Below are 18370 nucleotides of genomic sequence, written 5' to 3' on the forward strand. Positions count from 1 at the left end.
AACCACTCTGGCCATTCTCCGTTGAACTCTCATCAACGAGGCGTTTCCGTCAGCAGAATTGGCGGATCTTTTTTGCTTCCTTGCACCATTCTGAATGTGCTCGAGAGACTGTTGTGTGTGAAAATCCCAGGAGATCAGCAGTTACAGAAATACTCAAACCAGTCCGTCTGGCACCAACAATCTTGCCATGGTCAAAATCACTGAGTTTTTCCCCCCATTCTGATGGTTGATGTGAACATTAACTGAAGCTCCTGACCCGTATCTGCTTGAATTTATACATTGTACTGCTGCCACACGATTGATAGTCGTTCCTAATAAAGTGCTCAGCGAGAGTATGTCAGATTAAGCACTGTACATGCTACCCATCCCAAGTCTAGAAAATTCAGCATTCTAGTCACAAGCCTGTCCACTTGCGCCATGCTGGGTTTATTGTTTTTCAATAAAACACAGATGCAGCGTAGGAAGAAAGCAGTTCATACAAGAGTTTTTCGCCCATCTGTGAGCAGTGACTGGCTGTCCAGCTGCCTATACTGTGTGTTGCCAGGGTGTTTGATGTTCTAGAGCCAAGGTTTCAGGGCAGAGTGGCATTGATGTTCACTCAGCAGATTTGCATTTTTTAACAAAAGACATATTATTGTCACCCACGATGTTGAGTGCTGTTTAATTATGCTAATGTGTCATTCCTAGCTTGGATCACAGCACTATGTATACCCTATGTATTTTGTGTGTATATGTGTAGTTCTGTGCATATATGTGTTTATGTTTGTGGGTATTACAAACTGTATGACAATATCAGTATCCCTGAAAGATTGAAAGATTCCTGATGACACTTCATTTTGCTATACGATGTACTGTGTCATTGTACTGTGCATTGTCAATATTTGTGCTTCTTTTCAGTGTCACGGTCTTTGTCTTTCCTCTTTCTGCTCTCAGTGTGTGTGTATGTGTATGTGTGTATGTGTCTGTGTGTGTGTGTGCGTGTCTCTGTGTGTGTATGTGTATGTGTGCGTGTGTGTGTGCGTGTATGTGTGTGTGTGTGTGTGTGTGTGTGTGTGTGTGTGTGTGTTTGTGTGTGTGTGTGTGTGTGTATGTGTGTATGTGTGCGTGTGCGTGTGTGTATGTGTGTGTGTGTGTATGTATGTATGTGTGTATATGTGTGTGTGTATGTGTGTATGTGTGCGTGTGCGTGTGTGTGTGTGTGTGTATGTGTGCGTGTGTGTGTATGTGTGTGTATGTATGTATGTATGTGTGCGTGTGTGTGTGTGTGTATGTGTGTATGTGTGCGTGTGTGTGTGTGTGTATGTGTGCGTGTGTGTGTGTGTGTGTGTATGTGTGCGTGTGTGTATGTATGTATGTGTGTGTGTGTGCATGTGTGTGTGTGTGTGTATGTCTCTATCAGGAGGCTCACCTCTGTGTTCTGCCCTCGTCTCCTCCCTGTGGGGCTCATTTAAGGTAGCTGGGTCTGGGGGAGAGAGGCAGGTCTTGTCCTGCGTGCCGTGGCCCCTCTGTTGCCCTCGCTGCACCTCCATCTCCACTCCACCCCAGCCCTCATCCACCGCCCACTTCCCCCCCGCCCAAGGGCACCACGGGCCGCCGAGCGGCAGTCCCAGCCCCCTGTGTGCCGTGGATATCTCCCATATCCAGCCCCTGGACGAGGAAGCCCATCCTGATGCAGGCAACTTAAACCTTGACAGACTTCGGACCGGTTTCACGGACACCCATTAAACTTGGTCCTGGACTAAATTGAGTTCTGTACGGAGAATCCCCTGCTGTAAAATACAGCCATGCCAGCTTGACCAGCTTGAACATTGAGCTGGTCAAGCTGCTATTAAACTGGCCTAGCTGGGTACGAGCTGCTCAACCAGCATGGCTAAGCTGATCATAAAGCTGGTTTAGCTGTGTATGAGCTGATCAACTAGCTCGTGCTGGTAGCTTCTCAGCTGGTATCTGGTCAACCGGCTCCCAGCTGTTTCAAAACATAGTTTGAGCTGGTCAAACTAGCTGGGAAGCTGGTCTGAACTGGTCAACCAGCTAAACCATGTTGAGCTGGGAGCTGGTCTGATCAACCAGCTATCAGCTGGTTCAAAACCGTGAGCTTTTTTTTTTCAACAGGGTCTCCATTCAAAGTGTAATTTAGACTAGGACTAGGCTTAATCTGTCTGCGAATCTGGCCATGTATCTCCTATGTCTTCCTAAAACATAACTTGTGAAGGTGGTACTCTCCCAGTTTGCCCATGTGTTCGTCTGTGTTGTGGGGGTAAAGGGTAGTGCCAGGCCTCTCGCCAATGTCTGTTTCCAGAGACTCAGTCAGGGAGAGAGCAGAACTCATCTGTGTATCTGCCTCTCTGAGGACTCTGCAGGCCACAGGTGATTGCACAGATGGTATCACTGTAGGAGCCCCTAATTCCACTCTATTTCCTATTTCCAAAATGAATAGATTAAAATTACTCCAGACATTTTTCCTTAGCATTTATCTCACCATGGCCATCCTCCAGTGAAGTTGCCAAGGCAGCTTTTATACATATCACATGATTATAGATGTTCATATTATGACCGTGACAATGATGATGATAATAATGTTGATGATTATGGTGCTTATTATGACTGTTAATATCATACAAATCTTTATAATGCTGTAATCAGTGTAAATGATATTGTGAGAACCTGTGATATTGTGTAAATAATATTTTGAATCTTGCAAATTGCTTGAAATACTCATCTGGTGAAAAGCCAAAACACCTTTTACAGGAATTATGTTTAGGAAGCAGGTTTTCCCGGTTTTTTCCATGTTTTTATGATTCAACTGCTAATTCCAACACATGAAAAACCACATAAACCCTTTCAGTTAATTTGTTTTGAAAAAAACATTTTAATGAACTTTTTTGTATATTTTGTGCAATGGCCATTTCACTACAGTGCTTAAAGCAGCAATGGGTGTGGGCAGTGACTAATGACTAATACAGTTGTAAAAATGTGCATTTGAAGATGCTGTGTTCAGTTGCACATTAGTTTTTCCTCTTTATCAAAAGGGGTTGTGAAATTTGTGTTTACTCATGGGTGCTTAAATTGCAGTTGGCTGCCCTGCTGTAAAATCCAGCTATGCCAACTTTACCAGCTTAAAACTTGAGCAGGTCAGGCTGGTCTAGCTGGGTATGTGCTGGTCAACCAGTATGGATCCTTTAAAACATAACTTGAGCTGGTCAAACCATGTCAAACTGGGAGCTGGTCTGAAATGGTCAAACAGCTAAACCATGTTGTGCTGAGAGCTGATCTGAACTGATCAACCAGCTACAAGGTATTTCAAAACCTAGCTTGATCTTTTTTTTCAGCAGGGTGGTGAACCATAACTGATTTGATGTTAAATTTAGCATGTAAACCCCACCTCAATCGGCGTGACTCTCAGTTGCTACATATACTTGCCTGTGCTCAGATCAAGCGATTATATTACCGTTTGTGTAGTGTCTTAAGGCTGGATTGTACTCCGTCGGGCAACCGTCGCCAGTCCCACTGACATTCGGTTTATACTTCATAAATTAGATACATACAACACTGTGCAGAAGTTTTAGGCAGGTGTGAAAAAATGCTGTAAAGTAAGTTATGCTTTCAAAAATATATAAATATTTTTTTTTAGTTTATTTTTTATCAATGAACAAAATGCAAAGTGAGTGAACAGAAGAAAAATCAAAATCAAATCAATATTTGGTGTGACCACCCTTTGCCTTCAAATCAACATCAGTTCTTCTAGGTACACTTGCACAAAGTCAGGGATTTTGTAGGCATATAGCCAGAAACAGCTGTGTAGGAGGGTTAAAACTGGGTGAGGAACAGCCAAACTCTGCTTCAAAGGTGAGGTTGCTGAAGTCAGTTTAATGTCAGAAGTCATAAACCATGGCAAGACTGAGCATAGCAACAAGACACCAGGTAATTATACTGCATCAGCAAGGTCTCTCCCAGGCAGACAGTCCAAGCTCTGTTGAGCTCTCTGAAGCTCTACACAAAGAAAAGGGCAACGTTGAGGACCGTAGATGCTTTTAATTGATAAAAATAAACTATTAACATTTCTCATTTTGAAAGCATTCTTATTTTACAGAATTTTTTCACACCTGCCTAAAACTTTGCTGCCTAAATACTGTATTTGAAATTAAACAACGAGCATAGTAAATGTTGGCCGATGTTAGAACGTTCTTGAACATTCCGGAGTATAAACCAGCCTTTATTGTTCAGGTTAGATGCCCAGCTCTCTAACCATTATACTACACTGCCACCCTATTGTCACTCTTTCCCACAGGTTAGAGATCTGCATCAAGCAGGAAACAAGGCCCAATGTCTTTATGGCCCAACCCGAATCAGCCCAGCAAGCTCTAGCCAATTTTAAGCCTGAACTCCATAGACACCAATCTCTGAAGTAACAGGCCAACAATGGCACACAGCACAATAGAACCTTGCAGGAAAGCTACTAGTGAAGGTGCTTGTGATCGTGGAAAAGGGGGAGAAACACTTCTGGCAGCTATTAACAAAGATTGACAGCAATGGCACAAAGCAAATCTAACAAAGCTTCGAGATTTTATAGTGTGTTGTTATGCTCAACACAAATGAAAACAGCCATATTTGAGTTATCACATGTTTTTCCTTCTGTTAAACATGATGTGATTCTTGCTTGCACCTCTCCAACAAACAGCACAGGAGTGACTTATTTTTTCTTTCAGTATGTGTTTGCAGAAAATACGTTTGTAAAATAGGAATCCTTTATATTGTAATATTTATAATGTAAGTTTGTCTCTGCTGTCAAATAAGGCTGTTTCAGCATAACAGTACGGTACCAAAACTGGAAGCTTTGTGACATTGTTATAAAAAAAAAAACAGGTCAAGTTAGGGTTTGAAACAGCTGGTACCTGGTTGACCAGCAACCAGCGCCGACAAGCTACCAGCCCTAGCTATTTGGCCAGCTAATATCCTGCTCGACCAGCTTTATGACCATCTTAGTCACGCCAGTTAACCAGCTCATTCGCAGCTAGATCAGCTTATGACCAGCTTCACCAGCTCAATATTCAAGCAGAGTCAAAGCAGGGATGACAGCTGAGGATGCAGGCCTCTCCCGCACATCACACCTGTCATCCACATGCTTTCTCTCTTTATGATCCTCACTATATCAAAGTGATGCTGCCAATCTTAGATAGAGTATGCCATGCTTCAGGCATACTGAGCAAATGATCCAGACCAGATGCATCATTACCCTGATCACGATAAACCCTCAAATGATGAATGTAAAAATCAGTGCGATTTAATAAAACTGGCAACACTTCCGTGATGCTTTTTTTTTTACTGTGGTGTAGCTGGGTGACGGAGCAGAACTTGAGTAATTGCGTCCACTCTTTGACACAGGTCAAATGATACCACCTCAGCCTCAGCTTTTCTCCACTGAGGGGAAGAGTGATGTCAGCCGGGAGAACAGCACAGTGGACTTCAGCAAGGTAAGACAAGGGAGAGCATGGCCCTGCTGTCATCTCTATGTTGCGCTGACTTGCGTGGCCTTGTGAAAACCTTGTGAGAAACCGTGACCTGAAGTTTTTAGGTACATTTCCTTGTGGGTAGAAATTACTATATTATTACCATTGACTTGCAATGAAAGGGACTATACTGAAGCCAACTGCACTGGCACTAGTGAGCAACGTCTGTCAACAAGACCTGGAACTGTTGGAATAAGTGGCATACATCTTGTATTGGAAATCCAGAGGGTGGAGGATTGGCAGCATGGGCCGATATGGCTGGGTTAATCGTGGGGGGGCTGGCATCCAATGGCTTTGTGTGGGGGGATTAACGAGGCCGCGGAGGGCAATCCACCCATACACTACGGCTACTGTTGCCGACCCTACACAGGAAACCATTTAACCAGATCGACAATGCTGAAACACAATTTAGAACACTTATAAATCTTATAACACTTATGGCCTTGTGAAAGAGTGTGAAAGACTTTGCATGACCCACCGTTTAAAGGAAAATAAACTTTGTAAGGGCAGATTACGAGAGGCATTTCTGTTAAGGAATGAACCGGCTTAGTTTGTAGGTTTATACTTACTGTAAATACTGTAAGTAGCTATGAGTATTCATTCTAAATCAGACTTTAAATGTCCTCTTAACTGAGAAGAAAAAAACCCAAATTCCTTCAGCATTACTTACTTCATTCTACATTGCCAACATGTACTGAAGGAATTAAAGAACGAGGTGACTGCACCCCATTGTCATGGTGTTGCTTTGTACAACAAAATCACTGGCATGTATGAATAGCATCTTTCCCAGAAGGTTTTATGCTTAAATGTCACATAATGTTACATATCCCAGATATCGCTGTTGGGGGGGGGGGGGGGGGGGGGGGTTCTTTTTTTTGGCAGATATGTAGCTAGCTCATGTAGCCTATCTTACAGAATGGGTAAAACTTTTTTCTTTTTACCAAATGTTTACTGAGGGCTAGCTTACCACTTGGCTATGGACACAGATTTTATTAAACTGTGTAAACAAACTCAACTGAACCAACATACTGTATACTGCAGCTCACTGCTCATGTTAGCTAACATGACTTCTTCATCATCTTGATTTTTTTTTTTTGCGTTGTAGCAGAGAGACTGTTTATTTTAGAATGACATTGGTTATACTATTTAGAAAGCTACCAGTTAGCTGCCGTTTGTTCAGTTTCTGAAGCAACTGATTGATAACATTAGCTAGCTAAGTCGTATCAGTCTGGAGAGTCTAAATACTAGCCTCTCCTTAAGTTTGATCTAGTGCATCCTCCATCCAAGATCTTTCAGTCGAAGACATTTTACATATGATCGTTCGATTGTTGTTTGGTAAGTTTTACATCCAAACCCAATCATTTGAGGTATATCCCTGGTGGACATACATGCTCAAAATGATGAAAGCAGTATAGACACGCAAGCATGCATGCTACCATGGTGACAGTTTAACATGAGTGAAGTGGCACTGCTCAAACAGCTTTGTGATTAACATTACATGTTACTATCTATCATATCGTCATATCAGCTATGAAAACAATAGCCCACCAAAAGACTATCATAAAAAATTGACATTTTAGTTTTTTCTCTTTGATTAACAAGTACTTTAAAACTCAATTAAACCCCAAATCAATTACGTCAAACTGCAAGCAATTTGTTTAGTGACTTGAGTGCGACTGAAATCCAAGTTGCGGACTCAAATCAAAGACTCAAGACTCATGTCTCACATCTCACAGTCATGTCACTCTCTGGGTGATGTGCCTCTGAGCGATAATAAACAAAACCAAATCTCTTGATTTTGCCAAACCTCATTGGGATTATTACTGGAAGAGAGCCAGCAACATAGAATGCATACAAGGAGAAGAACCTCATACCTACTGTCAAATATGGGGATGGGTAGGTTTTGGAGATGTTTCATTGCCAGTGGTCCAGGGGCACTATTTAATATCAATGGCACAATTAATTCAACAAAGTACTAGGAATTCTTGTTCGGCACTCTGTACCAAAACATTGTATAGCTGTAATAATTCAAGCTCATTGGTTGAAAATTGGTTTCAACGTTTCAACAGAGTGTTCACAGAGAAGGGGTGTGATAAACAGTGTTGTGGTTTGAGCTGCAGTTCCTCTCTCCACCGTTAGAAATCCAAAATTACGGGTGTCTCGGTGGCGCAGCCTGTAGAGCACTGACCGCATGCTCATTGCGAGCCGCGACGTCGGCGGTTCGAATCCGACCGTCCGACATTTGTTGCATGTCTTCCCCTCTCTCTTGCTCCCATTCTTCCTGTCTCTCTATACTATATACTGTCCAATAAAGCTGAAAAAGGCCTAAAAAATATCTTTAGAAATCCAAAATTACCTATTGTACCTTTAAGCTTATGTTAATAACTGTATTCTTTTTTTAGTCAACAACAATTTGTGTGCATATTTTTCAAGGGTGCCAATCATTTTGGAGCCCACTGTGTAGCCTACCTATATTGCTGCTTCTGACACATAAAGAACCATTTGACATGATCATTCTGTGAAGTATCAACAACATTTTTATAACAATGTTCCTCTTTATAAAAGGCAATTCCTTTACCTTTATTGGTGTTGTCAAACTAGTCTTGCTTGTCCCCATTCATTTTTGCCTCCTTCATTTAACATGACAGTGTAGCCTGGGGGATGTTCAGAGCCTCAGCAGCTGTAACTTGATTCATTTTATTTTGGTCCATTTCATATGTGATTCACACAGGATGTTTTCTCAGCAGAAATAACCTTTCTTTTGACTGCCAGGATGAAGAATAGGCATGATATTTTGGGTATGTTCTGCAAAAGGATTTCAAACTAAAATGTGTTTTACTAGCTCATTCATTGTTCTCAAAGAAAAGAAAAGGAAAAATACATTGTGATGTTAATTAGTAGATTGTGCTGCACAACAATTAAATATGAATCTATGGTTGAGCTGTGTATTTTTGTGTGCTCTGGTCCTGGAGTCAAATCTCATTAACACAATCATGTTGGAGTAATTTCATAGGAATTCATTAACCCCATATGTATTGCCTGTTTTCTTGATACAAGCTTAAAAATCACATACGCAAAATAAAATGGTTACGATTCTTGAACCCTACAGGCATAGTCCTGGTCACTTCTGAAAGGTTTTCCAAGAGTCAGAATTACTCCAAATATTACAAAAACAATGTTACAGAAGCTAAAAAAAAGACTTTTTTTCTCACTGAAAAGATGTTCTGTTTTTGTTTGAATACAGATTATTGTAGCTGTGGCTGGTTTGCTTAGAAACGCAATGGAGCAATACATCACTGGACAATATCACCAAAATTGAGCATTCTGCATGTTTTTTTTATCTATGTCTAGGCAATCTTCCAAAAAGGACATTTGTAGACTCCAAAAGTACACAATAGACAACAAAAGAAAACTAAATGATATTGTCGGTCTTACGAGGTGTAAAACACTACATTGCTTCCCCCTGCCTGTCACCCTCTCCTACCTCTCTGTCCTGAACTTTCTCTCCTTGCAGTTATCCTCAGACAGCAACAGGTCGAGAAGATCATAAAAAGGATCACAATAATACCATCTTGTATACTAATATATTCATTGAGGTCCATTGATTGATTGATACCCAACCCCCATCAACAAGTGAAACACATTCCATAATTTCACATACTATTTATCATTCAAAAGCAGGCTGGCTCCTTATTTATAAGCATACTGAATAATAATATATTGAGAATGTATTCAGATGGTGGGCGGCACGGATGGTGCAGTGGGTAGCACTGCCGCCTCACAGCAAGGAGGTCCTGGGTTAGAATCCCCATCGGCCGGGGCCTCTCTGTGTGGAGTTTGCATGTTCTCCCCGTGTCTGCGTGGGTTTCCTCTGGGTACTCTGGTTTCCTCCCACAGTCCAAAGACATGCATGTTAGGCTGATTGGAGAGTCTAAATTGCCCATAGGTATGAGTGTGTGAGTGAATGGTGTGTGTGCCCTGCGATGGACTGGCGACCTGTCCAGGGTGTATTCCTGCCTTTCGCCCAATGTATGCTGGGATAGGCTCCAGCCCCCTGTGACCCTGTTCAGGATAAGCGGGTTAAGATAATGGATGGATGGATGGATGTATTCAGATGCTCACCAATATGAAATGGGGTCACTGAAAATTCCCTTTATTGTGTTTCCACTGTCTTCCTCAGAAATATTCACTCAGACGAGAGATTCCTTGGAAGTCCTCCAAAGGAGGTACTCTATTTAGACGTAGGCATTACGAAATTATTTTTTGTTGTAAAACGTCCACCTTTTTTGGCATAAAATCTCAAGAACTGTTTTTGCCGGTGCACAACAGACTCCGCGTGCTACAGTTTTGTTACGCAGGCGAAGAAATCCTGTGTTGTTTTATGCAAGCGTAACAAAGTATACACTGTTGGAAACGTAATGTCATTAGTTAAATGCTTTTTAGTTGTCACTTCAATAACATGACCGTAGTCGGTTCTTTGATGAGCTGAATTGTCTTACACATGATAACAGATATTTTCTGTCAATAAATTACAAATACTGGACAGAGGTGGTTGTACTTGGGCTACATGTGTTCGAGAGGGCCTATACAAAACGTGGATAATAGCTTTCTATGTACAAGTACTTTTGTAGAAGTATACAATGTCAATACAGAGACCAGTGATAATTGCCATAAACAATGGACATTCTATCAACGTTTCAACGAGTTGGCACATTTTTAGAATGAGAAGCTATTACGCATTTGGTTCACTGGACACTTGTCGTGAAAAGGACACTGACATTACCTTATGTTTTTGTAGTATGTAGATTTCCAAAATGCAGAGAAGATGAAGTCTCCCACACTTGTCCCCCCACATGTTACAAAATAAGGAACTTAAAATACAGCTAGAGCTGTGAGTTTTAATGCTTTCACAGGGTATATCCAGTTACCATTGAAGAACTTCTTGTTTATTCTTCAATACTATAACTGTTTCGCTGCTGGTACTTCGAATCGCGTTTCAGGAAAGAAAGAGTCGTTGCTCGAAATTCGAGGGTGTAAGACAAGTTCAGCTCTTTATTTGTGGTTCCAGGTAGTGTGCACGTTCTCCTGAGCTTTCACCAATCTTACACAATCCTTACTGGGAATGACAGAGTTTATATCAGTATCTGAAAGGAAATGCTTCATCCATGGTGACAAAACACTCCTTTAGATATGATAATGTCTATTGACAGGTTTCCTGGTTAGGCCAAATGGTTGTGCAGACAAATAGTTGTCGGCACCTAGACCTCAAATCCGCCAGGAAAGGAAATGTAATAGAGTGGGGGAAAACAACGTGATTGTGGGGATATGCATTTGAATAGGAGCAGAACTTGCGTGTCAACTTTTTAGCTCAGTTACATCTTGAAAACACTGAAATCTAACACCATATTGATTGAAAATTGCACCCTGATAAAAAAGAATGAATGCAAAAAACACCTCTCTGGCTCAGGGGTTAATCTCCCACATCTTGCGAGTAATCCAAAAAGAGCACATCTTTGAAGCAGAGAAGAGATTGTTAATCTCTCTCATTTTTGCCTATGAGCTCTGCAATGCTGTCAGTGTTGTAGCTGGCCTCTTGGACATTTCTCTGACAGTTTCTCTTTTCATCTGTTTTCTCAGTTTGGTAGGATGGCCTGATCTTTGTAGTGTTTTGGTTGTGCCATATTTTTTATATTTTGTTACAGTGGCCTTACTGGTGCTCCTTTACAGCCAATCCAAATGTGTTACATTCTTGGTGAAAAAGTGTATAAGTGTATAAAATGGTGTTCATTTTAGAAAATATAACCATGAAGCTCTCAGATCACTTGCACTGCAGTTGCAGGACTACCCAAAATGCTTTGCACATTTTTGTCAAAGTTTACAACTTTGCTGTTAAATAACTGCTTAATTGTGTGTTCCTGACTGGTTCAAATTGGTTTTATTCATTAAGATACTTGCTTCAGTTTAGCAGTGTCTGTTTAATTAAGTTAGTGCAACCTTCATGTGAGTTCATATGGTGGATTATTAACTTGCTATTTAGGGAATTACTTTTATCTCTTCCAATAGTCATATCAACACTTTTTAAGTGTAGGAGTTTAACCCTTGGTAAGTAAATATGAACTCATGTGCATGTTGTCAAATCAACACTGAGAAAAGTGTTATTATACATATATTTATATTGTCCCACATGTACACCCAAATTGTGTTGACTTTGGCACACAGTGTTAAAATTGCTGTTTGCGGTGTAGGAAGGTTTACTGTTCTGGCAATATTATTTCAGGCTGGATGAAAAGCTGTTTTAAAATTCACATTCATTAAAAAGCTCAAGCTTAAATTAATAATAATAATAATAATAATAATAATAAAGCAATGCTTAAACTAAGCAGCTCTATATAAATTGGTTCAAGGCACATGATTGATTATGGTGAAATTCTTTACATCCATGCATCCATCTGCTTGTACTATGTAGGTTATTGAAAGTTTATCATAGTGCCTTATGTTTATTGAGAAATGGCAAATCTCTTCCTCACCGTTGTATTCTGTATGAAAGGGCCAGCCTGACATCTCCATTGCTCCGTTGGTGCACTTCACAGTGCCATTATTTGGCAATTCCCAAATTATTTAACTTGCCTGTATAACTGGAACACAAGTTCCTATAACTTGCATTCAAAAAGCTTTTCTCTTTATAATACATTGCCCTTCCACAAATATTTTTTTAGTTATTATGCCCCATGGTCCTGCCACTTTAAGAGATTACTGCAAACCTTAAAAACAGATGTTTGTAATTGTTTTACTTGAACAACTTTCACCAGCTTTTTGTCTCCTAACAACTTAATCTGAAATTTCCACATCCTTCATGACAGTGACTGATCTGATCTGCAGTTTCAGTTGTGAAACATGGCATTCAATGGAGGTGGATTCGATATTGACATAGTTGGACATTGTAATGTGTGTAGTGTGAGTTCTCAATGAAATGGAATACAACTGGCCCAGTTTAGGTTTAGTGGTTTCTGATTGGGGCGGCACGGATGGTGCAGTGGGTAGCACTGCCGCCTCACAGCAAGGGTTCGAATCCCCGTCGGCCGGGGCCTCTCTGTGCGGAGTTTGCATGTTCTCCCCGTGTCTGCGTGGGTTTCCGCCGGGTACTCCGGTTTCCTCCCACAGTCCAAAGACATGCAGGTTAGGCTGATTGGAGAGTCTAAATTGCCCATAGGTATGAATGTGTGAGTGAATGGTGTGTGTGCCCTGCGATGGACTGGCGACCTGTCCAGGGTGTATTCCTGCCTTTTGCCCAATGTATGCTGGGATAGGCTCCAGCCCCCCTGCGACCCTGTTCAGGATAAGCGGGTTAAGATAATGGATGGATGGATGGTTTCTGATTGGACAAAAATTTAGAAATATTTCGCAAAATTAGACAAAATGTAATATTGGACAAAGGGAAACACAAAACCATTTTTTTTTATAATTATTCATTTATTTCATGAAAACGTTATCAAAAACCCATGTGAAAAAGTAATTGCCCACTTAATTATGCAACCAATTAACCACATTTAATTGAGAATTAGATTCAGCTCATTGAACACAGCCAGGCTTGAATGGAGACAGCCCGGTTGAATCTAAACCTAAAATCCAAATGTAGTCAGTAATGGAATTATTGAGGTCATATCCTCAGGGACACCAGTGGAAGTTACATCCCAGTTTGTCATTTTTTATTACGAGATGGAGAGATGCAGAAGAGGGAGAGGAAGGAGGGAGGAGGGGTAAGGTGGTGGAGTGAGGTGAAGCAAGTAGGTTGTCCTGAAATGCTTCAAAACACTTCTCAAATGTGCAGTATGCAGATGCATTGAGCTCCATATTCAGTTCTATGACCTAGATCTGTAGTCTTAGACAGTACGTTCACCCTTTGGACGGTTTGTGTTTCAATGATTTATGTTCATAACTATGGCCAGGCTAGTGTCATTATGCAGTTTATTTTTAATATCACTACAGTCCTTTGTTAAATATCTTAGAATATTTCCTTTGGCAATGACATTTCAAATGTCTAATATTTTTCATTTGGTTTTATTTTATACTGTGTGGCTAGAAATACAGTGAGCGTCAGTAGGTTCACAGTCAATCTGAAATTTATCGTGCACCATGGTGTGTGGTCAGCTTTTAGTCGGCTTGCGGTCTGTGCATAAGCCAAGAAGGCATTTAATGTGCCTACTTAGAGTAATGTCAGTAACGTCAGGTCACGGGCGCATTCTGTCTGTGGAGCAGTTTGTTCACAGTGGCGTCAGACTGGTCCACATGCAGTGATTCTGCATGCGGTGATGTGCGCTGGCTGTATAAAGGTCACAGTAATGCTCGTACAGTGGTGTGTGTGAATTGTGTCACTGCTTCTTTAAACTGTTTGATGCAGTGCAGGCAGGAACAGAATGCAAATAGGAGCAGATAGCTGAGGTGTGGATGCCTTTCTGCTATAGGTTCAGAGAGTGAGGTTCAGAATATCGCAGCCACAGCCAGAACTCTTAAAACTTCACATACTGTAACTGTTGAAGGCAGTTTTCAATCATGAGTTAACCCCTTAGGGTGTCCACGGGCTTCTTTTCTAGCAGAAAAAGTGCTGGCAGAGCAGTTCAGTTTGCTGAGATGGTTAGCGTGGGTTATGTATCTATGACAACATCTTACCAAACATTCTAACATATACTGTCCGTCCATTGCGGAAGATATCGCTTGTTGTTTGTTTGTTTATTTATTTCTTTATGTAGCGTTTTCTACATGAGTTCGACAAACCGAGGGATGCTTGCCCTAGTACGGATACTCTGACACCGTTAAAACAAGCTCTCACTGTGATTGGTTGGATCATGAAAAGTGACATTGACGCCTTTCTGAAAACTTGAACTATTTTGAACTTGAAGCGCCCGATACTGAGCGGAGTGCTCTGAAAAAAGATGGCAGCTTCGGTGTTTTCTCTAGAGGCCGCTGCCTGCGGCCATATGCGCTCTCCCCCTATGGAAAACAATTGAGTGTAAAAAAGAGTGTAGTGGGCACAGGACCTTAAGTCTCACCGGCCCAGGAGAAACATCGATAGAATGTCCATTGTTTCATTAATTTCTCTGGAGGAATTAGCACTGTTTTGCTGATGCATACTTCTACAAAAGTACTTCTACATATGAATGCCATTATCTACATTTTGTTTAGGTGCTCTAGGACACTGTGAGTTCATGGACAAGCTTATCTGATCATTAACCTACGAACGAAACTGTTCTTGAGATTTTATGCCAAATAAGGTTGACGTTTTACAACAAAAAATTTATTTTGCAATGTCTACATCTGTATAGAGGACTTCCTTTGGATGTGTTCCCCACTGACCCCACAGTAGAGGGCATTTTCAGTCATATGACCCCATTCTCTAAATATTTTATTCATTATGCTTCATAAATAAGGACCCAGTCTGCTTTTGAATAATAAATTGCATGTGTAATTATGGAATGTGTTTGACTTGTTGATGGGGTTGGGTATTTGACAAAAACTTCAAATGGACCTCAATGAATATATTAGTATACAAGATGGTATTATTGTGATTATTGTACTTTTTTGTGATCTTATCAACCTGTGGCTTTCTGAGGATAGGTGCAAGGAGAGGGAGGTTGAGACAGAGAGGTAGGGGAGGGTGACAGGTGGGGGAAAAACTGTTGTATAGTTTAGTAAACAAAATGCAGTATTTTATACCTCATAAGACTCATAATATAATTTAGTTTCCATGTGTCCTTTTGGAGTCTCCAAATGCGTTTTTGGAAAACTGCATAGACATAGACTAGGGAAAAAACTATGCAGAATGTTAATTCCTGGTGATATTGCTCAAATTTGAAAGGGGATTTGTCCAGTGTTGTACCTTTTTTATAGCTCACACCTTTTTAATTGGATTGTTTCTAAAATTACTGTTCCCAAATTTTGTAATATAATTGCAAATATTGTACTACATTTCACAGTCATAAACCTTAGTTTTTGACAAATCTTTGATTTCTTTTGCTACTATTTACTCTATTTGTTCTATCTTTCTACTAGATGGCAGGTTGAAATTAATTATTAGTGTCCATAGAGTGATCATGTATTTTTCTTCCTTTGCCTCAATGGCTTCATTGACCACATCTTGTATTTCACTGCAAGTTACATCAGGCATTGTATTTGATATAATTTATATAACACTGTTGCTATATAATTTAGCAACAGTGATGCAATGAACAGGTAGCCCTTTTGTCCAATTTTTTAGTTTGATTTCCAGTTTTGGAATGGTTCCGGGGGCGGCACGGATGGTGCAGTGGGTAGCACTGCCGCCTCACAGCAAGGAGGTCCTGGGTTCAAATCCCCGTCGGCCGGGGCCTCTCTGTGCGGAGTTTGCATGTTCTCCCCGTGTCTGCGTGGGTTTCCTCCGGGTTTCCTCCCACAGTCCAAAGACATGCAGGTTAGGCTGATTGGAGAGTCTAAATTCCCCATATGTATGAGTGTATGAGTGTGTGAGTGAATGGTGTGTGTGCCCTGCGATGGACTGGCGACCTGTCCAGGGTATATTCCTGCCTTTCGCCCAATGTATGCTGGGATAGGCTCCAGCCCCCCTGTGACCCTGTTCAGGATAAGCGGGTTAAGACAATGGATGGATGGATGGAATGGTTCCGGTCTTTACTCTGTGAACAGCAATCCTGCTTTGTGGTATACCCCCCTGGTTGGCTGTAATTAAACCAAATACCCACCGTATCCACAAATAATTTCTTCCTGTTAAAACAACCTCTTTCACAACTGTGCTCTAATCATGATATGCCAAAAATTGAGTTTTCATTTGCCAGAGTTTTACAGTTGCACCTTGACTGTGAAAATAGGGCCACTAATGTTTCAGCACTTTAGATCTAGACTCTCAGTGACTTAGTGACCCATTGTTCTGGCCTAGGATAGTTTCTTTTGAGATTGGCAGACCATGGACCTGGGTGAAATAAGTAATTGTTTTGGATTCAAATGCTTTTCTGTGCTCAATTTATATTGTTCCAATACACCAGGCAAGCTCAATAAAGTGTATGAAAGTATTTGAATCATAAACAATTACATATTTGAGCCAGGTCTGACATGGACTCTTTAAGTTTAAGTTAAGTTAAGTTTAAATGGTAGAAAGTATTAACACACATGTTTCACAATGTGCACATGCAGATAGACCTTCACTTCATGAAGAAGATTCCCCCGGGCGCTGAAGCGTCCAATATCCTGGTGGGAGAGCTGGAGTTTTTGGACCATCCTGTGGTGGCGTTTGTGCGCCTCTCCCCTGCGGTCTTGCTGAACGGACTAGCAGAAGTTCCCATCACCACCAGGTGAGCTCACTCCTCAGACCCGACACACTGCAGATAAACTCACTCTTCAGACCCGACACACTCCAGATAAGCTCACTCCTCAGACCCTACACACTCCAGATGAGCTCACTCCTCAGACCCTACACACTCCAGATGAGCTCACTCCTCAGACCCTACACACTCCAGATGAGCTCACTCCTCAGACCCTACACACTCCAGATGAGCTCACTCCTCAGACCCTACACACTCCAGATGAGCTCATCAGTGACTGATGACAGAACAACCTTTTTTGCCAATACTTTTGTTTCATCCCTCACTCCTACAGTTTTCGCCAGATCAGATCTATCTTTACACATTGCACATCCTTATGTGTGCTGCTTGACTCTGTTACTGTAAGATGGATGTGCTTCTGGAAATGGACTTTCTGTATATACTGCAAGAGCTTTTTTAAAGGTTAACAACTGCTTAGCTCTTTGTTTATTTGGTCACAGTGAGACTAGGACAGGTCTTGTTTGGTTAATCTTCTGCACTCAGCACTTAAAATTGTGTTCTATATTACAGCAAAATACAAAATGGCTGAATTGACTGCTGTGGCCTATTGAAGCTGACCTTGAATGTCATGGCCGTGGGTTGTAATGGATTGACTGTTCACTCTGTCCCTGAAAGGTTCCTGTTCATTCTGCTTGGACCACTCGGGAAAGGGCCACAGTATCACGAGATTGGTAGATCAATCGCAACTCTAATGACAGACGAGGTAAGCCCTTCTCTATGGCAACTGCCGGAGGCATGTTCACAGTTAGCAGAGTGTTTTGGAGCAGTTAGTTTCCGAGGGACTGCCAATGATGTGAGACAGTTTGGCTCATTTCAAGATTTGCCAATGGAGTAAGATTTCCGTTGTCAAGCAATCAGTAACTTTTAACAAGCTAATACTTTCTATGTGAGAGAAATAAGATTTTAAGTCTCAATACAAGACCAAAACGCTTGTTAAGACAGACATTTTGTGCAGTGAACGAGGCACGTTGCGGAGTTAAATTCGAGCAGAGCGAACATCGCGAGCAGACACACGAGAACACATTTCGGTGCACACTGAGCAGCAGACCCAAGCGTTTCACAGATCTCACAAAACACTTGAGGTGGTAAGAGGAACACCAAGTGTTTCCTGGAATTATGATGCAAATCTGTCCTGTAATGACTAGCGGAATCATCCACCTGCTAATGAGTTGTCGCTTCTTGTGATCAACACAGACATCCAAATCTGCTCACTTGATGCCTTTCCATGGCACCGCATTGGGAACATTTAGAGCGGGGAGCCTTGCACCTCCACAGACTTTTTCTTTTTAACTTGCAAATTTAAGTCATATAAACTCACTGAGCGCTTTATTAGGAATATCTGTACACCTACTTATTCATGCGATTATCTAATCAGCCAAGTCTTTGGCAGCAGTGCAATGCATAAACTCATGCAGATACAGGTCAGGAGCTTCAGTTAAACTTCACATCAACCATCAGAATGGGGAAAAAATGTGATCTCACTGATTGTGACTGTGG

The 18370-nt window shown here is 41.3% G+C and overlaps 1 protein-coding gene across 2 annotated transcripts in view; it reads left to right on the forward strand.

The window, feature by feature from the left end:
- LOC133125038 (sodium-driven chloride bicarbonate exchanger-like) overlaps positions 1 to 18370 on the forward strand; it is a 98049-nt gene that overhangs the window by 46647 nt on the left and 33032 nt on the right. For both annotated transcript variants that reach the window (XM_061236732.1, XM_061236731.1), the window contains exons 8-10: positions 5383 to 5471; positions 16686 to 16843; positions 17489 to 17576. In XM_061236732.1, coding sequence (XP_061092716.1) covers positions 5383 to 5471; positions 16686 to 16843; positions 17489 to 17576 — 335 coding nt within the window. The remainder of the gene's footprint in view (positions 1 to 5382; positions 5472 to 16685; positions 16844 to 17488; positions 17577 to 18370) is intronic.

This window comes from Conger conger, chromosome 3 (assembly GCF_963514075.1).
Source record: "Conger conger chromosome 3, fConCon1.1, whole genome shotgun sequence".
NCBI lineage: Eukaryota > Metazoa > Chordata > Actinopteri > Anguilliformes > Congridae > Conger > Conger conger.